The 21,584-nt window shown below is 42.0% G+C and overlaps 1 protein-coding gene across 2 annotated transcripts; it reads right to left on the bottom strand.

The window, feature by feature from the left end:
* Window positions 1–2,207: 2,207 nt before the first annotated feature.
* On the bottom strand, window positions 2,208–20,002 carry LOC139577059 (guanine deaminase-like). 2 transcript variants are annotated; one of them, XM_071403810.1, is made up of 14 exons: window positions 19,785–20,002; window positions 19,030–19,118; window positions 18,744–18,915; window positions 17,228–17,315; window positions 13,044–13,149; window positions 10,759–10,786; window positions 10,457–10,564; window positions 10,179–10,286; window positions 7,828–7,925; window positions 7,086–7,153; window positions 3,660–3,806; window positions 3,152–3,273; window positions 2,916–2,943; window positions 2,208–2,702 (listed from the first exon to the last, which is right to left on the bottom strand). In XM_071403810.1, exons 1-14 carry the CDS (start codon window positions 19,908–19,910, stop codon window positions 2,632–2,634), a joined length of 1,359 nt encoding a protein of 452 aa, XP_071259911.1. In that variant the 5' UTR covers window positions 19,911–20,002; the 3' UTR covers window positions 2,208–2,631. The 2 variants fall into 2 exon arrangements, with proteins under 2 accessions (XP_071259911.1, XP_071259912.1); XM_071403811.1 differs by lacking the exon at window positions 19,785–20,002 and adding an exon at window positions 19,694–19,716.
* Window positions 20,003–21,584: the final 1,582 nt, after the last annotated feature.

Raw genomic sequence — 21,584 nt, 5'->3', positions numbered from 1 at the left:
CTTCCCTAGTTTTACATTACTACCTTTGAAACTGGTAACCAGGGTTAGGGTGAATTCCCATTTCAATTCAGGAAGTACACTGAAATTCCAATTCTCTTCAATGTGGAAAAAATGGAATTGGAATTCAGTTTACTTTTGAATTGACTGGAAGTTCCAGAAATTCTTGGAGTCATGGCAGCAGCAAAAGTCAAGTAATAAACCACCAAGTCGCCAACTTTAAAGGTGAAAAATATATTTGAATGTATTGTAGACTCAGTGCAGTATTGTCATTTTATAATTTAATACAATATAAATGAGTCATTAAAAAGCTACGACAAAGAAATTCTTGTTTAAAATGTAATTTTATAACGAACTATAGTGATTAGTGGATATAATCTACAGTATATTCTACAACAGTGGTTCCCAAGCTTTTTTGGTTATTGTAACAACTGAATTTTGCTCTGCCCTGAAATACTCCCTCATGTGCATTTTACCCATAGGCCTATGGTCTCATGAGTCTTCAAGTACCCCAGGTTGGGAACCACTGTTCTACAATATAACATAGTATGTGTGAATGAGGGTGCCTGTTAGATGTAAAGCACATGTCCAAGTGATGATACGTCGCCTCCTGGTGTCTATCCTCTGTAACTGTCTCTCCTCTGTAACTGTATCATCTTGTCCGGGCTCCCTGCCCAGCAGCCGCTCAGTTCCAGGCTGCTCAGAAGCCTGCTGGCGGTCATCAGGCCCGACGCCGTCTCCATAGAGACATCACTACGGGACCAGGTTTAGGTGGCAAACTGGTCAAATCGTGTGTACATTTAGAAATGAACAGATTTGGCAACATACATAATCGCTTCCAGTTCCCGTGATACTCACGCAGCAAGTTAAAAAGGGGCCCATGACGCATCTGAAGGAGTACTGATCCATGTAGTGTCGGCATTGTCTTTGACCCACACTTCCTTCATGTTCTCCGCCAGGTCATACCAATTATAATCTAGACACAGCTGGGTCAGTGGGGGAGTGTGATCCTCATCTCTTCCTCACTCCCCGTTTCTCAGCCCTGAGCTCAATCATGGCACGGAAGAGACATCTCGAACTCAGCTGGTGTTTCGCTGATTTCGAGAGATGTCATCTAGAATAATGGCATTGTTGTGTTCTTGCAGGTATTGTAAAGATATTACACTCTCCAACAGCATAACTTTCCAAAAAATCTACAGTTTACACAAACACCTTTCAATAGCCTTACATTACTTCATACAGACAAGTCCATAATAGAACACGTATCAGATGTAGGCTACATTGACTAAACTTTTGACTTTAGGGCTACCGTTGCCAACAAACAGCACAATCATAGACCAAACCTACAATTAAGTGATAATGCCCAAGAAGCCGGTGTTTGGAGGAGCTATACAATAACACAGCTAACACACTTCAAACTGGACCCGGGAAAGACTACAAACTAGCTGCACTTAGTTTCGTTTGACGTTTTTTCAATCTACATGTCTTTGTACTGATTATATCCATTAAAAGTGCCAGCTGATTCATGATTTCGACTGGCTGAGAAACGCTGTCTGTCTCATCCTGACTCCGTTCATTACTATGGGACAGCTGGAGCTCGAATTTGAATATTGAAACAATGTTGCACATGTCAGAGACAGATTGCAAAGTTTATACAAATATCTGCTGTTGAAAATGAAATGTTGGTCTAAAAGAAATGTGGATAATGTGGAGATTAGTGGATTGCGCAGTCGGATAGAAAGAGTAAATAGGCGATTTAGCTGGTGGTAACTTGTGGAATAGACACCAGCTGGAATGCGGTTTTAACCATTCAGGATTAGACCCGTTGTAGGCAATAAACTGTTTATTTGTGGGTGCGAAATTCAAACCCACTATCATTGCGTTGCAAGTGTCATGCTCTACCAACTGAGTTACAACTGAGCTACAGGGGACCAGCCTCTCTGCAGGTGGGTCTGGGGGCATTGTATATTTTAATAGAATTGATTGTTTTATCGTGGGGACTTATCAATAATGTGTTAAATGTAAAGAAACAAGAGACAAATTTAGACTTAATCTTGCAAATACTCTAATAAAATCGTTTTCCCTTTTTACTTTGTAGCTTTTGCTACAAAACTCCGCACTGTAGCACGGAACAGCAGTGACACAATAACATAGGATAAAACCAAGTACATAAAATAAAGATTTAAATACAGTCAATGATCATAATCAACAAGGATACATTATAAATTTATTCGACTCTATATATTAGAATGTCTCCTAAAGCTACATTGTGGGTTTTACATTTAAGAAGAATTTAACCTGGACACATACAAAGCTACACATGCATTCAGAAACACACATTTTCCTTGACTTAGACATTTAAAAAAAAAGAAGACCCAGGTGCATGGGAAACAATGTGACAACTTCAAATAAAACCATAACCTGCACACTGCTCTTGCAAGTATCACTTAACAGCAATACCATCTATTGGATTGTACTGTATGTAAGTACATTAGATGATTGAACACACATCGTAATAATCCCTCCAGTTGAACACATTTTCCAATAACCTCCTATCCTGTTACAAAAGCAGTCAGGTAGACTGGTAGAGGGTTCTGACTGGGACAGATGACAAGCCAACAACAAATCCCAAATCTATGGTCTCTCTACGAATGGGACCACTCGCTTCCCTGCCACGTACACCTCCACAATATTACGATCATCCCCTGAAGGAGGAATAGAAAGGGGGAACAAAGAAATAAAAAAGACCTTACAACACTTGGCAACCTCATCAAGAGTTTTAGAAATCAAGGACCCGGATGGGACTATCCCCAAATATGCCAAAATACTTTCATGGCACGTCATAGCCCCAACTACCAAACTCTGAATACATGCAACCTATTGAGTGAGAGAGACAGTAACAGAGATGAAACACTTACCCAAATTCAAGAACTTCTCCAGGAGCACCTGAAATCACATGGAGCCAAGATAAATGTCATGTCCGGTGAGTGAATCAGTCACTTTCTGAGTTGTGGATTAGAATCCTGTCATTTCGATTTAAGTCTGATACGAGTCACACATTTAATAAGACCTGGTTTGACTTGGTTTAGATACAATGCCTGAATATGTCCACACCACTGGCGGCCAAAATATTGCTCTATGTATTGGTCTCTACCTTAGGCCCCTCCCCGTGATTGATGAGGTCAATGGGTCCTCCTGCTGCATCCGCGTTCACCCGCAGAGCGTCAAAGTCTTTCCCCACCTCAAAGTTTCCTGTATTCTCATCCAGGGACAGGGCTACAAACCAAACAATCAAGCCAGAGCTCAGAATATTAATCAATTATTAATAATTTATCAATAATGAAACAAATAAACCATTGGGTGCATTCAAATGTTTGACTGTAGCGCAAAGTGGATATACCTGCACTGTCATATTTCAGAAATGTCTCCTATGTATTTCATCACAGTTTAGATGATTGCAAACCATTTTGTTTGCTTGACGTCCCGCTGCAAGACAGTTTGTCGATGTAGCGATGCTCCAGCACAGGCGTTTTTTAAAGTAACTTTTGAGTGCATGCATCTGTATCAATTCATAAATCATCATGTATCCGATCATTCATGTATTGATTTAATGACGGTGATAACAGCCCTTCCACCTCACCCCCTCCAGACAAGTCTCCCACCTTGGCTGCCTCCCAGTGTGGCCAGTCTGAAGACCTCCTCGAAGGTGAGCGTTTGGTACTGCGTGTCCTGGATGGTCAAGGCTTTAGAGGTGTCCAGTGTTCTCCGCACAGCATCCAACATAGAAGGAGAGTATCCTCCTGCCACATCTATAAGGCCGGACATAGACACACGCACGGGTGCATACACAGATAAAAGCATGTTTTTCTTTATCAGATCAGTCTAACGTTACAGTGTCAAGCCAGTTTTTAATACCAGAAATCGGCAACTTTCGTCTCGGTTCTCTAATGCCGAATGTAAAATACTCATTGTAAGAATATGAGCATAAGCCTATATTTCATAAAACGTTTAATCAAAATAATATAATCTGTGTCACTTGAAAAATAAATATTGAGAAGCACTTGGACACATCAGATCATATAACGCAATCACAATTGCCTTGATTTAGTTACAAATTTCAAAACATGGAAAGTTCAGGTACAGTTGAAGTCAGAAGTTTACATACACCTTAGCCAAATACATTTATACTCAGTTTTACAATTCCTGACTTAATCAGAGTAAAATTCCATCTTAGGTCAGTTAGGACCACCACTTTATTTTAAGAATGTGAAATGTCAGAATAATAGTAGAGAGAATGATTTATTTCAGCTTTTATTTCTTTCATCAAATTCCCAGTTTGTCAGAAGTTTACATACTCAACTAGTATTTGGTAGCATTGCTTTTAAATTCTTTAACTTGGGTCAAACGTATCAGGTAGCCTTACACAAAGTTCCCACAATAAGTTGGGTGAATTTTGGCCCATTCCTCCTGACAGAGCTGGTGTAACTGAGTCAGGTTTGTAGGCCTCCTTGCTCGCACACGCTTTTTCAGTTCTCCCCACACATTTTCTATAGGATTGAGGTCAGGGCTTTGTGATGGCCACTCCAATACCTTGACTTTGTTGTCCTTAAGCCATTTTGCCACAACTTTGGAAGTATGCTTGGGGTCATTGTCCATTTGGAAGACCCATTTGCGACCAAGCTTTAACTTCCTAACAGATGTCTTGAGATGTGGATATATTGACGCAACATTATTTTCCTCCCACATGATGCCATCTATTTTGTGAAGTGCACCAGTCCCTCCTGCAGCAAAGCACCCCCACAACATGATGCTGCTACCCCTGTGCTTCACAGTTGGGATGGTGTTCTGCGGCTTGCAAGCATCCCCCTTTTTCCTCCAAACATAACGATGGTCATTATGGCCAAACAGTTCTATTTTGTTTCATCAGACCAGAGGACATTTCTCCAAAAAGTACAATCTTTGTCCCCATGTGCAGTTGCAAACTGTAGTCTGGCTTTTTAATGGCGGTTTTGGAGCAGTGGCTTCTTCCTTGCTGAGAGACCTTTCAGGTTATGTCAATATCGGACTTGTTTTACTGTGGATATAGATACTTTTGTACCCGTTTCCTCCAGCATCTTCACAAGGTCCTTTGCTGTTGTTCTGGGATTGATTTGCACTTTTCGCACCAAAGTACGTTCATCTCTAGGAGACAGAACGCGTCTCCTTCCTGAGCGGTTTGACAGCTGCGTGGTCCCATGGTGTTAATACTTGCGTGCTATTGATTGTACAGATGAATGTGGAACCTTCAGGTATTTGGAAATTGCTCCCAAGGATGAACCAGACTTGTGGAGGTCTACAATTTTTTTCTGAGGCCTTGGCTGATTTCTTTAGATTGTCCCATGATGTCAATCAAAGAGGCAATGAGTTTGAAGGTAGGCTTTGAAATACAGTCGTATGAAAAAGTTTGGGCACCCCTGACAATTTCCTTGATTTCCATTTATAAATAATTGGGTGTTTGGATCAGCAATTTCATTTTGATCTATCAAATAACTGATGGACACAGTAATATTTCAGTAGTGAAATTAGGTTTATTGGATTAACAGAAAATGTGCAATATGCATCAAAACAAAATTAGACAGGTGCATAAATTTGGGCACCCCAATAGAAACATCACATCAATATTTAGTTGAGCCTACTTTTGCTAAAATAACAGCCTCTAGACGCCTCCCATAGCCTCTAATGAGTGTCTGGATTCTGGATGAAGGTATTTTGGACCATTCCTCCTTACAAAACATCTCCAGTTTAGTTAGGTTTGATGGTTGCCGAGCATGGACAGCCCGCTTCAAATCATCCCACAGATTCTCAATGATATTCAGGTCTGGGGACTGGGATGGCCATTCCAGAACATTGTACTTGTTCCTCTGCATAAATGCCTGGGTAGATTTTGAGCAGTGTTTTGGGTCGTTGTCTTGTTGAAATATCCAGCGCAACTTCAACTTTGTGACTGAATCTTCAACATTATTCCCAAGAATCTGCTGATATTGAGTGGAATCCATGCGACCCTCAACTTTAACAAGATTCCCAGTACCGGCACTGGCCACACAGCCCCACAGCATGATGGAACTTCCATTTCCTCACTATGTTCCTCACAGTGGACACTGACAGCTTAAATCTCTGCGATAGCTTTTTGTAGCCTTCCTCTAAACCATAATGTTGAACAATCTTTGTTTTCAGGTCATTTGAGAGTTGTTTTGAGGCCCCCATGTTGCCACTCTTCAGAGGAGAGTCAAAGAGAACAACTTGCAATTGGCCACCTTAAATACCTTTTCTCATGATTGGATGCACTTGTCTATGAAGTTCAAGGCTTAATGAGCTGACCAAACCAATTGTGTGTTCCAATTAATCAGTGCTAAGTAGTTACAGGTATTCAAATCAACAGAATGACAAGGGTGCCCACATTTTTGCATAGCCTATTTTTCACATCTGATTTAATACAACTTAATATTTCTACACTAAAAATCTTTGTCTGGACAATACCCCAGTACTCAGCTTTTATTAGAAAATGAATGGCATGCCAATGATCATTTTCTGTGACGAGAGAGTAAATTATTATGCAGCCTCAGAGGGGTGCCCAAACTTTTTCATACGACTGTACATCCACAGGTACACCTCCAATTGACTCAAATGATGTCAATTAGCCTATCAGAAGCTTCTAAATCCATGACATCATTTTCTGGAATTTTCCAAGCTGTTTAAAGGCATAGTCAACTTAGTGTATGTAAACTTCTGACCCATTGGAATTATGACAGTGAATTATAAGTGAAATAATCTATCTGTAAACAATTGTTGAAAAAATTACTTGTGTCATGCTCAAAGTAGATGTCCTAACTGACTTGCCAAAACCATAGTTAACAGGAAATGTGGAGCGGTTGAAAAACGAGTTTTAATGACTCCAAACTAAGTGTATGTAAACTTCCGACTTAAACTATATATTTCAACATTGTAATAGTTTTTTGGATACAGTACACAGATTTTTAAACTATACAGAACACTGTGCTCTCAGGTAAAAGGAAAATTATCTGTTTTGTAGTGTGTTGTCATGGACTCACCTGTGCCAAGCCCTAGCTTTACTTTGTGGTTCAGAACCCTGCGGACATCTAGCATACCACTGCACAACCTGGAGAGGAAAATGTAGGGAAATGAGAGAGAAAGAAACAGAATATGGACAGGTGAAAGAATGGTTGAGGATTTATAAATAAATCAGATTCTTATTTTATATAATTTTACCCTATCCAGTTAAGAACTCAGCAGTGGTACTCAATATCATATCAGCACTCAAGATAGCATCAGAGAGTGAGAGAACAAGAAATAGATAGCATCAGAGAGCGAGAAAACAAGAAATAGATAGCATCAGAGAGCGATAGAACAAGAAATAGATAGCATCAGAGAGCGATAGAACAAGAAATAGATAGCATCAGAGAGCGATAGAACAAGAAATAGATAGCATCAGAGCGATAGAACAAGAAATAGATAGCATCAGAGAGCGAGAGAAGAAGAAATAGATAGCACAGAGAGCGAGAGAAGAAGAAATAGATAGCATCAGAGTTATCCTCAGTGAACAAGTTTCAGATAAATACCAAACATGGATAATATAGGATTATTCAATAGTCAGTCCTTGGATACTGTAACAGATACATTTTGGCCCCTCTGGGCGAAGGGCTGACTAATCCCTTGGCATTGTCCTTGGTCTTCCTTGTACTCCTGGACAATTTCCCATGCAACTCCAGGTGTCAGAGAGCACCTAAATTTAGGCCGAGTCTAGACTTTAGGTGTGGAAGGAGAAACACTTACGAGATGTTGGAATTGGGACAGTGAGCGATGGATGCCCCTGTCTCCCTGAACAGCTTCAGCTCTCCATCGGTCAGGTGACAACCATGAGCCATCACCGTCTGGGAACCATCATCAATATCATCATTATCCTTACCACGTTACAGTGCATTGGAAAGTATTCAGACCCATTCACTTTTTCAAACTGTTACGTTACAGCCTTATTCTAAAATGGATACATTTTTTCCCTCATCAATCTACACACAATACCACAATGACAGAGCGAAAAACAAGTGTTCTTTTTTTTTACAGAAATACCTTATTTACATAAGCATTCAGACCCTTTGCTATGAGACTCAAAATTTAGCTCAGGTGCATGCATCCTATTTCCATTGATCATCCTTAAGATGTTTCTACAACTTGATTGAAGTCCACCTGCGGTAAATTCAATTGAATAGCACACATGATTGGAAAGGCACACACCTGTCTACATAAGGTTCCACAGTTGACAGTGCATGTCAGAGAAAAAAAACAAGCCGTAGAGCTCCGAAACAGGATTGTGTCGAGGCACAGATCTGGGTAAGGGTACGAAAAAATTTCTGCAGCATTTAAGGCCCCCAAGAACACAGTGGCCTACATCATTCTTAAATGGAAGAAGTTGGGAACCACCAAAACTCTTCCTAGAGCTGTTCGCCCAGCCAAACTGAGCAATCGGGGGAGAAGGGCCTTGGTCAGGGAGGTGACCAAGAACCCGATGGTCACTCTGACAGAGCTCCAGAGTTCCTTTGTGGCGATGGGAGAACCTTCCAGAAGGACAACCATCTCTGCAGCACTCCAACAATCATGGGTGGCAGGCTGTTGGGATGTTTCTCAAATAAAATAGTTTTTGTCACATGCGCCAAATACAACAGATGTAGACCTTACAGTGAAATGCTTACTTACGAGCCCCTAACCAACAATGCAGTTAAGAAAATACCACAAAAAAAGTAAGAATAACAAATAATTAAAAGAGCAGCAGTAAATAACAATAGCGTGGCTATATACAAGGGGTACTGGTACAGAGTCAATGTGCGGGGTAACTGGTGTCGAGGTAATATGTACATGTAGGTAGAGTTATTAAAGTGACAATGCATAGATAATTACAGAGTAGCAGCAGTGTAAAAGAGGGGGGGGGGGGGGGGGGAATGCAAATAGTCTGGGTAGCCATTTGATTAGCTGTTCAGGAGTCTTATGGCTTGGGGGTAGAAGCTGTTTAGAAGCCTCTTGGACCTAGACTTGGCGCTCCGGTACCACTTGCCATGCGGTAGCAGACAGATCAGTCTATGGTTAGGGTGTCAAGAGTCTGACAATTTTTAGGGCCTTCCTCTGACACCGCAGGGTATAGAGGTCCTGGATGGAAGCAAGCTTGGCCCCAGTGATGTACTGGGCCGTATGCACTACCCTCTGTAGTGCCTTGCGGTCGGAGGCCCGAGCAGTTGCCATACTAGGCAGTGATGCAACCTGTAAGGATGCTCATTATGGTGCAGCTGTAAAACCTTTTGAGGATATGAGGACCCATGCCAAATATTTTCAGTCTCCTGAGGGGGAATAGGTTTTGTCGTGCCCTCTGCGGCAGGGACTGGGATACTAGTCAGGATTGAGGGAAAGTTGAACAGAGCAAAGTACAGAGAGATCCTTGCTGATAACCTACTCCAAAGCGGGCAGGACAGACTGGGGCGAAGGTTTACCTTCCAACAGGACAAAAACCCTAAGCACACAGCCAAGACAACGCAGGAGTGGCTTCGGGACAAGTCTCTGAATGTCCTTGAGTGGCCCAGCCAGAGCCCGGACTTGAACCCGATTGAACATCTCTGGAGAGACCTGAAAATAGCTGTGCAGCGACGCTCCCCATCCAACCTGGCGGAGCTTGAGAGGATCTGCAGAGAAGAATGGTATAATCTCCCCAAATACAGGTGTGCCAAACTTGTAGCGTCATACCCAAGAAGAGATGAGGCTGTAATTGCTGCCAAAGGTGATTCAACAAAGTACTGAGTAAAGGGTCTGAAAAACTGATCAAATGTACATACGTTTTTATTTTTAATACATTTGCAATAACTTCTAAAACACAGTTTGTGCTTTGTCATTATGAGGTATTGTGTGCAGATTGATGAGATAATAAAAAAAAATTAAAGGCTGTAATGTGGAAAAAGTGAAGGGGTCTGAATACTTTACGAATGCACTATTCATCATTGTCATCATTTTCAACATCACCAATATCATCATGATCCTTAGAACTATCGCCACCACCATTATCATCATTAGCAATATTATGATTTTCATTATCAATAGAACGTCCTTGTGGTGAGGTGGTGTGTGTGTGCGCGCGATAGGCTAACCTTGTCTGTGAGAAGGTTGTGTCTGTGGTAGACATCTGTGTAGGAGTCATAGTCTGGGAACAGCTCCTTCACCAGATTCACCTCCTCCTTCGTCTCACTGATGTGACTCTGGGGATCACAGAAGATCAATTAATTGTTTTAATGTTCAGGTGATTATCAATGTGTATGAAAGCAAGAGAGTGAGAGAGAAAGGTAGAGACAAATAAAGTATCTTCAATGCAACACTCCATGGGATCCTCTAGACTTGGTTGCTGTGACAACAGGCGAGCAAGGCTCACCTGGATGTGCAGGTCGTTGTTCTGGGCGATCTCTCCCAGGTGGCCCAGCAAAGCGGCGGAGCAGGACGGGGCGAAGCGCGGAGTCACCACTGGCCTCACAAGCGGGTACTGCCCCAAACAAGACAGAAATACACCCAGTGAGAAACACCATAAAAAGCTCCTTTTACAGATTCTGATCACAAACGTGCTTGTGCTATTTTGGTTTTGTATTGAGGGAGTGGGATACAATGCCTACATGGGTTTGCCACTGACTTGTACAACGTTCCCTTAGATTATGTTCTAGCGAGGAAAAGGAGTCTTACCTTCTTCTTCAAGAGCTCACCAATGAACCTAGAGCAACAAAACAATATATCAACGTGTTTTTTCTGTCTCAGAAGAATGCTGTATTACCAGACACAACCAAGTAAACACTTGACAGGAGTTGAGACTGCTGAGGTGGTTATTAGTCGCGCAAATGTTGCACCGTTGCAAAATAGAAAAATCTTCGACAATGGCAAAAAATGGTGCAACAGACACCAATTACTCTAAACGGTTTTTGTTTTTATACTACAAACACATGTTTCTATTGTACAAATTCAGGTAGGTCCCTCCCTCCCCGTTTCGTTCGCTTCTGTTTGGTTCCTACACCGTATTCTGACCGTAACTTAATTTCAATTTTTATGCAAAAAAGGCTTGGAGCATTCAAGAGAAGTGCACACAATGTAGGCTTCCATCACCTGCTTATACATAGAATAGAATACAATATTATAAAATAAAGTTTATCGCCCTCTTCCTCCGAGGAAATTATTTTCCGTGACACCTTGCGGTTACGGTCTTAAGTCATGAGAGCGTCAAAAGGCCATTGTGAGTGTTTAATATATATATTTTTTTTTAACTAGGCAAGTCAGTTAAGAACAAATTCTTATTTATAATCACGGCCTACCCCGGCCACACCCTAACGACGCTGGGCCAATTGTGCGCCGCGCGGCCCTATGGCACTCCCAATCACGGCAGGTTGCGATACAGCCTGGAGTCGAACCATGGTCTGTAGTGATGCCTCTAACACAGATGCAGTGAGTCCATAAACTCTTCCTGTTCTAATCGTTTAGCTATTTATGTATACAGCTTGCCCCCCATATATAAACTCAGCAAAAAAATAAATGTCCTCTCACTGTCAACTGCCATTTACTTTCAGCAAACTTAACATGTGTAAATATTAGTATGAACATAACAAGATTCAACAACTGAGAGAAACTGAACAAGTTCCACAGAAATGGAATAATGTGTCCCTGAACAAAGGGTGGGTCAAAATCAAAAGTGAGTGAGTATCTGGTGTGGCCACCAGCTGCATTAAGTACTGCTGTGCATCTCCTCCTCATGGACTGCACCAGATTTGTCAGTTCTTGTTGTTACCCCACTCTTCCACCAAGGTACCTGCAAGTTCCCTGACATTTCTGGGGGAAATGACCCTGGCCCTAGTCCTCACCCTCCGATCCAACAGGTCCCAGACGTGCTCAATGGGATTGAGATTCGGGCTCTTTGCTGGACATGGCAGAACACTGACATTCCTGTCTTGCAGGAAATCACACACAGAACAAGCAGTATGGCTGGTGGCATTGTTATGCTGGAGGGTCATGTCAGGATGAGCCTGCAGGAAGGGTACCACATGAGGGAGGATGATGTCTTTCCTGTAACGCACAGCGTTGAGATTGCCTGCAATGACAACAAGCTCAGTCCGATGAAGCTGTGACACACCGCCCCAGACCATGACGGACCCTCCACCTCCAAATCAATCCCGCTCCAGAGTACAGGCCTCCTTGTAACGCTCATTCCTTCGACGATAAACGCAAATCCGACCATCACCACTAGTGAGACAAAACCGCGACTCGTCAGTGAAGAGCACTTTTTGCCAGTCCTGTCTGGTCCAGCAACGGTGGGTTTGTGCCCATAGGCGATGTTGTTGCCGTTGATGTCTGGTGAGGACCTGCCTTACAACAGGCCTACAAGCCCTCAGTCCAGCCTCTCTCAGCCTATTGAGGACAGTCTGAGCACTGATGGAGGGATTGTTCGTTCCTGGTGTAACTCGGGCAGTTGTTGTTGCCATCCTGTACCTGTCCCGCAGGTGTGATGTTCGGATGTACCGATCCTGTGCAGGTGTTGTTACACGTGGTCTGCCACCGCGAGGACGAACAGCTGTCCGTCTGGTATCCCTGTAGCGGCGTCTCACAGTATGGACATTACAATTTATTGCCCTGGCCACATCTGCAGTCCTCATGCCTCCTTGCAGCATGCCTAAGGCACGCTCACGCAGATGAGCAGGGACCCTGGGCATCTTTCTTTTGGTGTTTTTCAGAGGCAGTATAAAGGCCTCTTTAGTGTCCTAAGTTTTCATAACTGTGACCGTAATTGCCTACCTTCAGTAAGCTGTTAGTGTCTTAACGACCATTCCACGGGTGCATGTTTATAGTTCATTGAACAAGCATGGGAAACAGTGTTTAAACCCTTTACAATAAAGATCTGTGAAGTTATTTGGATTTTTACAAATTATCTTTGAAAGACAGGGTCCTGAAAATGGGACGTTTCTTTTTTTGCTGAGTTTATTACCTACCTGTTAGTTTCCCCTTCGGACTCCTCTGGCGTCTCTTTGTAATGTGGGATAAAGTTGTTTGTGTCCATACACACCTTGCCCACAAGGGCACGCTGTCCAAAATCGTCTGCAATGACAAGAAACATTGGCAAAGGTAACCAAAACCGGTATGATGAGTAGCACTTGTCATGACTATCAGACTGGACTCAGAAGTGACCTTTGTGATGTTGTTCATTAGGCATCGTGGAATAACTTAAATAATAAACTAAAGCTAACATGCTGACCAGACCACGCGTGCGCATGTTGATTTTGTCCACCCCACACCTTATGCTATCAGGACACGTAGGTTGAAACATCAAAACGAACTCAACCAACAGGGTTGGGTAGGTTACTTTCTAAATGTAATCCGTTACAATTACTAGTTACCTGACCAACATTGAAATCAGTGAAGTAACATTGGAATTATCCAAACTCAGTAACGTAATCTGATTACTTTCAGTTACTTTCCCCTTAAGAGGCATTAGAAGAAGACAAAAATGAATATTACCAATTGAACGACATCTATTGCAGGATAAATCAATGTTAGAGTTTACATAGCTTGCCATAGGCTTCTTCTAACCCATCTTTTTTTTACTAAAGAAAATAAGATTAGGCTCTCTACATTAAAAACCAAAGTTGGTCAGATTTCCAGTAATAACAATTCATTTATTACCCCTTGATCTTCAAGAATAGGACTTGGAAATATAGATTAGGCAAATTATTAGCCTACCCTATTGTTTATGATATGATTTTGTTTTCATGGAGGATTGATTGGTCTCTTTGTTTAGAGAAATATTGCTCATAGAATGACATGCTTTGAGCACTACTGAAAAGTGCTATTTGCATGTGAAAAATGTATGCCATAGGCTGCATTTGCTATAAGCCTATTGTTTAAATTGTTTGTTGGTGACACTTTGAATACTCGATAATTTGCAGTTTAAGTCTATCAAAAGGGTGCGAGTTTGAGGATGTGTCCGTTAGACCTATGGACATAGGTTTTTGAATCAGCACGAATTAGATATAGCAATAAAAGCCCCACAGTATGGAGCACAATAGCACGGAGGAGTTGGGAGAACCTCTATCAAACTTTTATTCCAAAGGATGGGATCTGCACTATGCAGCTGTTGCAAGAGCGCATTTTTCACTTTCTGTCCACTGGTCCCAAAAACAATGCTTGATAGGCAGTCTGATTCACATCAATGCGCTATGTAGATATCAATAAGTGATATCTGTATCACCCCTAGGCTACACTACTGCTGCCGTCCTTACCTCCAAGTGTTTATTCAAGTTGAATAATCTTTGGATACCAACAGCAGTCGCGCCATTGGAACTCTTTTGGTGTGTCATCATAGTCGTCTCTGACTTGTGGTCAGACTTGCTCAGGCTGAACAAACGTAAACTTTTTTCAATGCTGATTTGGATTTTATATACACTGCTCAAAAAAATGAAGGGAACACTTAAACAACACAATGTAACTCCAAGTCAATCACACTTCTGTGAAATCAAACTGTCCACTTAGGAAGCAACACTCATTGACAATACATTTCACATGCTGTTGTGCAAATGGAATAGACAACAGGTGGAAATTATAGGCAATTTTCAAGACACCCCCAATAAAGGAGTGGTTCTGCAGGTGGTGACCACAGACCACTTCTCAGTTCCTATGCTGCCTGGCTGATGTTGGTCACTTTTGAATGCTGGCGGTGCTTTCACTCTAGTGGTAGCATGAGACGGAGTCTACAACCCACACAAGTGGCTCAGGTAGTGCAGCTCATCCAGGATGGCACATCAATGCGAGCTGTGGCAAGAAGGTTTGCTGTGTCGGTCAGCCTAGTGTCCAGAGCATGGAGGCGCTACCAGGAGACAGGCCAGTACATCAGGAGACGTGGAGGAGGCCGTAGGAAGGCAACAACCCAGCAGCAGGACCGCTACCTCCGCCTTTGTGCAAGGAGGCGCAGGAGGAGCACTGCCAGAGCCATGCAAAATGACCTCCAGCAGGCCACAAATGTGCATGTGTCTGCTCAAACGGTCAGAAACAGACACCATGAGGGTGGTATGAGGGCCCGACGTCCACAGGTGGGGGTTGTGCTTACAGCCCAACACCGTGCAGGACGTTTGGCATTTGCCAGAGAACACCAAGATTGGCAAATTCGCCACTGGCGCCCTGTGCTCTTCACAGATGAAAGCAGGTTCACACTGAGCACATGTGACAGACGAGTCTGGAGACGCCGTGGAGAACGTTCTGCTGCCTGCAACATCCTCCAGCATGACCGGTTTGGCGGTGGGTCAGTCATGGTGTGGGGTGGCATTTCTTTGGGGGGCCGCACAGCCCTCCATGTGCTCGCCAGAGGTAGCCTGACTGCCATTAGGTACCGAGATGAGATCCTCAGACCCCTTGTGAGACCATATTCTGGTGCGGTTGGCCCCGGGTTCCTCCTAATGCAAGACAATGCTAGACCTCATGTGGCTGGAGTGTGTCAGCAGTTCCTGCAAGAGGAAGGCATTGATGCAATGGACTGGCCCGCCCGTTCCCCAGACCTGAATCCAATTGAGCACATCTGGGACATCATGTCTCGCTCCATCCACCAACGCCACGTTGCACCACAGACTGTCCAGGAGTTGGCGGATGCTTTAGTCCAGGTCTGGGAGGAGATCCCTCAGGAGACCATCCGCCACCTCATCAGGAGCATGCCCAGGCGTTGTAGGGAGGTCATACAGGCACGTGGAGGCCACACACACTACTGAGCCTCATTTTGACTTGTTTTAAGGACATTACATCAAAGTTGGATCAGTCTGTAGTGTGGTTTTCCACTTTAATTTTGAGTGTGACTCCAAATCCAGACCTCCATGGGTTGATACATTTGATTTCCATTGATAATTTGTGTGTGATTTTGTTGTCAGCACATTCAACTATGTAAAGAAAAAAGTATTTAATAAGAATATTTCATTCATTCAGATTTAGGATGTGTTATTTTAGTGTTCCCTTTATTTTTATGAGCAGTGTATATATAAAAAAACAAAAAAAAAGGTGTCCAAGGATTTGTTCGCAAACATCCTTTATTTTAAAAGTAATCCTAGAAGTAATAAAAAAAATGTTTTAAGTATCTAATCTGATTACAATATTGTTTGCTGGTAACGTAATGGATTACAGTTACTCCAAGCCTGTGAACCAACTATATTCAATTTGGGGGCAGGTCGAAAAGCATTAAACATTAATGGCTAGCTAGCTTGCTGTTGCTAGCTAATTTGTCCTGAGAAATATTGGGTTGTTATTTTACCTGAAATGCACAAGGTCCTCTATTCCTGACAATTAATCCACAGATAGAAGGGTAATTTTTTGACAATTTTTAGGAGGAGTGATGCAACCAAAGGATAAACATTCCAGGTATACAGTTAGTGGATGAGAGAGTGACAAATTCTACTCACTCCTCCACATACAAAACCCTTTGTTAATTTCTTGTTCTGAGCTGGTGTTCGTAAAAGTACTTTTCATTACAGCGGGTAACCATAATGACGGCATGCAGCAAATTAACAAAAAGTTCACACTAGATTCCCCCAACTGACAGCTCACACTGACATAAGTAATTGGCAATGTGCCATTTCTTAACTACAAAACATAAAGCATGTGCGCCAGAGGCTGGCCTAGCGGTCAAGACAGCCGCCTCCAGATGACTTGTATTTTCCTGTGGCGAGTGTTAGAAACCCCACACCGCCATCTTTGATTCTGTCTATCCCCTGCTATCGGTCTACCTACTTTCCTGTCTAAAGAAAACATACGAAAGAGCAGTGGAGTTCAATTCCCCTTTTAAACAAGAGACTGGGATTGATACTATTTTACAAGAAAGCATGTGTGTATTCCAGGTACAGTTCTACACTTTGTGACTAAGGTTAATGTTTAGGTCCAGTTCAATAACCTCCTATACTCTAACTATATAACATGCCTGGGTCCTTTCCTTCCTCTCTGCATTTCTTATAATTTTTTATACTTAAGTAATAAACACAATAGTTATCTACAGGAGAGGAGATGACTGGAAACAGGTCAAAGTTCAATATACAACCACACAGATTAAAATCACACACGTCTGGGCAAAATTCGACCTCAGCAAATGTGCAAGTGAGCAGTAGAGAGTGTGTGTGTGCGCACTTGTGTGTTTATGTGTTCTCACTTGCGATTTGGCCCAACAGGAGAGAAGCATCGGTGTGTATGGTGGCAAAGTAGCAGGCCGTAGTCGTACCATTTCTCAGGGTTCTTTTCTGAAATAGACAGGTATTGCATTAGTATTCAGACCGTATTCCCACCCCTCTCTCACTGCAATGTCACCTGCCCAAGCCTACTGTGTGTAACAATGTATCTGGATTTCAGATTTCTATGCCACTGTCCCACTCTGAGCTTTCCTTTTGGTAGCCAAGGAAGCATCCTTAAAGGCATAGGGCCAATTCCGACCCGAGTTACGCACAAGGAAATGGAACGTAATTCCCTTTTATGCACTTCTCTCTATGCGTATTCTGACCCTAAACTTAAGCATGAGAATATCATGCTATTCACCTGCTATTCGTTTTGGGCGGAGATCTCATAAATGAAGTTGTGGCGGAGGTGTGTCTACAGATCCGCCTCATTCTGACATAATTCCACCACTTTATGCATGAGAAAACCATGGAAAAGGTCTAGCGAACCTACCGGTTGGTTCCAAGTGTAAAAAGCATCAACTTTATTTTCTCAGATAGAAATAATACCATTCTCCATGCACTGTAATTTACAACTTGATAACAGCTAGGTAAATTAATAATCCGTTTGGATAATTGTAAACATAAATTACACTTTTTTTGGACATTTTTATCTTAAAGACGCTGGAGACAAATGTGAAACAAGTCATATAGCAGCAAACTTTCCCACATTACATTTTATAAGCTGTGCTATTATCAACAAACTTCAAACTAAAAGGTATTTAAAAGGGATGGTTTAAGACAAATGTACTGAAAACCCCATTGAAATGAAAACTCTGAGAAAATATGTTGGCCATCAAATGGGAGTGTTTACATATATTCTCCTTGTGCAGGGGAACTACATCTGAAAAGCCCGTTACGCACCTTTATACGTCTGAATACCAACTACTGAGAAGTGGGTAGGAAAGGCGGAATTTCTAAGTCGGAATCGAGCCCATAGTGCAGTAATAGTTTTTGCTTCACTGCTGGTTTGTTTAATAAGCTAAAACTTCACAAAAGTAAACTATCCCGTTATTAACCTTCAGCCATTTGTTATTGGCCTTCCTATGCCCCGACATCCAACTAAATTACAACACACGTGTGTTCCTGTCCCTGCGCAGCAGTGAATTCCAAAAAGCGAGAGAAAAGTTTGCTGCTCCTGCATGTCCTTTGTCACTGCCATATTAACCTCTGCCACACAAGGCTTTAAAATTATAAAGTTAGTCTTACAAACATTTCAAATAGGAAAATGGGGATAAGAATTGTCTAGGATCTTCTATGCTAATCTGAAATCTACTAGTGGGTTGTGTTCATTTGGATGTGCAACAGCATATGTAAAAAAAAAAGAAAAAAAAAGAGTTTCTTAGACAAATTCAGGTAGTCCCTTCTCTGTTTGTTTTCTTGCATTTGGTGCATACTGAACAGGGCACTGATGACTTCTATGGGCTGAGGTGTGTTAGTGTGGCCCAGACAGCTCACCACAACATGGGTGTAGACGTTGCGGGCGAACTCCAGGTCTTTGTAGCAGGCCTCCACTGGGAAGGTGTACATTTGGAGCCACTGTAGCAGGGGCATGTCAAGGGCTGTGCCTGCATAGCTGTACTGAGATGCGTGGATGTGGGTGTCCACCATCCCTGGCATGAAGAACTCACTACAGACAACAAAATGGGCTTTAGGATAATAACTGGGATATGTTCTGTCACAAACAGATGTAGTGAAGTATTTGGAATCAGTGTTACTCTCATAGGAAGGACTCTTCACTCACTGCTGTCCAAGCTGTGTAACAGCAAAGGCCTCAAAACCCCACTTCTGTGACAGACGGTCCACTTCCTTCCCACTCCCAATGAAAGCAATCTGTCAACATGAGAACCAAACAAAGATTAGAGCAACAGAGCCAGCTAGACTCAACAAGGTGTTCAACTCATTTAAATATAATTTATCCATATATTGTTAAGTAAGCTATTGTAACACATCAGGGGCAATTAAGAAATGCATTAGATTACACATCAAAACCCTCCATGGGGGGTCTTGCATCACATCCATGACAAAGCAAAATATAGTTACAAAGTCTGACTACATTTCACACAGGTCCTTCGGAGCCTATACATCTCCCACTCATGCGTAACTCTAGTTATACTCGAGTTACACATCGCACAATTATAATAGATAAAAAGACAAACCAGTTTAATTGCAAGAAACGGTTATTTGTGTAGATCACACAAAAATGCAAAATACAATTTTGGTTTGGGGGAATTTGTGTTTGCCAAAGTTTGTCAGAGTATTTTGAAAATATTTCCAGAGCCTATGCATGTTTGTATACTGTACAGACTCGGACAACAAATACATAATGGACACAAGACTAGAAAACATTTAAGTGTATTATGTAAATTAGGCTAATCAAGTTAAAAAAGTTATTTATGCCTACATACCTTTGCCCGCCCATTTCTAAATTAATTGACAATGTATGCTGCTCGTAAGAGATATTAAAAGACAGTTTCACAATTTTCTTCTGTGACAGACCTTCCCCTCGGTGTCGACTCCCAGTAGCCTATCCTCCAGAATTTCCACGGCTGTGTGATTGGTGGCGTGCACAAATGTTCCCCTGTAGACGTGCGCAATTCCCGCAGCGGATTCGTTGGAGCTCATCTTTATAAATGGCAAAGAGCAGGTTCGGGCAGTTTGATAATAATATTAATCGCGTCAAAGCTTTATACTCGGCGATTATAGTGGGCAGTAGTTATCTGCGCACCAAGGAGGGACTCCACCTGTAGGCACAGTGGGACTAGCCAATAAGCGTGCGCCCGCATGGACAGTCAAAGCGTTTTTTTTCTCCACATATCGAGTGACATGATTAAGTGCACTGGGCTATGGCCCGTGACAAACGGATAAAAGCGGTGAGGGAGGAGAGCCTGTCTCAAATCGAACAGTATAGGCTAATCTGCTCCACTCGGTAATGTTGTCAACAAGGCAGCATGATGCAGCTTTCATAAACGTACATTATATTTTCCATAAAATATAATCGCATTTTCAAACTAGTTTTCATTGGGAAGGCAGATTAAGTGATTATCCAAAGCAATATATTTTGCATGTGAACACAAAATCCTACACATACTCTACAGAACTTTATTTTTGAGCCGATTTCGCAGTCCAAAACGGGACACCTGGTTCACACCCGGGAGGCAAGGCGGTTCCAAAGCGAATGCAATCAACGCTAACGCGAATCACCCGGGGCAGAATCCCCTCATTCGTTTGTTGACAGGTCGCCAAGATGTAGTCTCTTTACAATAAACAAATCCTTGTACAATGAGGCTATTAAGATATTACACACTCCCAAATCTACATCTAGCCTACAACTATTTAGCTTACATCGCAAGAAGTTTAGACACGTCTTGTTCAAATGATGTTGATTGTAAAATAATGAAACTTATGCCATTAATTTTATTATTAATAACTTATAGCGGGGCTTATCAAAATAGGTTATTATGCATGAGCAATGGTGCATTAATCATTTTCGTATCAGTGTCGCTCTCCAGTCTCCGTAAGCAATTTTTGGAATTGCCTAGACGTGTTCCCCAAGGGGTGCGTAGACATGGTAGCAGGTGAGAGGAGAGTGAAGTATAGCCTTACCTCCATCCCTCCTAGGGACTCGATTTTAAAAAAAACAATTGTAAAATGGGAGGGGAGGTAAAGAAATATCTTGAATAATATTCACCACCTTTGTTGCATAAGCCTAAATTAGTTCATTAGTCAAGTTTGATTTTTTAAATAGGCTTATACCCCCATAATCAACCACAAAGACCAAGGAGCTTTTCCAATGACTTAGGAAGGGAACCGAATGATATGTTGAAGACAACGAATACCCCATTAAATGGTCAAGTTAATAATTAAATGCCAACTACATAATTTGAAAAACATCCCAATGGTAGCCACTTGGTTTCAAAAGGATATCACTTATAACTGCCTCGTGAATTTAGTTCATATGACTAACCCCGTCATAACCATACATTTTAGGTTACTTAAACATGCTTGTACATTTTTTTATATTGCTTCAAAATATGGTTGAAACTATCAAGAGATTGGTAGGATACCAATGACTAATAGTACTTGATATGGCCCAATAGGTCATGTAAATTAGCCAACATCTTCAAATGAAATGACACAAAAGACAATCATATTAAGCAATTTATGTCATAATCCAGACAATTTCAAACAGTTGCTGGTTCAGCACTAAAGCTCACTGCTTCAACACTGAATCTCCCTGGGCATTCCAATGTGAGAGTTTGGCCCAAAGTTTGTTTTGGATCTTCCAAAAATGAATAG

Source organism: Salvelinus alpinus, chromosome 5, assembly GCF_045679555.1.
Source record: "Salvelinus alpinus chromosome 5, SLU_Salpinus.1, whole genome shotgun sequence".
In the NCBI taxonomy this organism is placed as follows: Eukaryota; Metazoa; Chordata; class Actinopteri; order Salmoniformes; family Salmonidae; genus Salvelinus; species Salvelinus alpinus.
This window is presented reverse-complemented; position numbering and strand designations above follow the sequence as displayed.

Bases quoted from the DNA above. Each gene is read 5' to 3' on its own strand.
- LOC139577059 (XM_071403810.1), bottom strand. From the start codon at position 19,910: ATGAGCTCCAACGAATCCGCTGCGGGAATTGCGCACGTCTACAGGGGA. The intron at 10,565-10,758 runs GTAAGACTCCTT...TGTTTGGGGCAG, and splicing joins GTGAGCTCTTGAAGAAGAAG to TACCCGCTTGTGAGGCCAGT. The intron at 7,926-10,178 runs GTTAGCCTATCG...GATGGTTCCCAG, and splicing joins ACAACCTTCTCACAGACAAG to ACGGTGATGGCTCATGGTTG.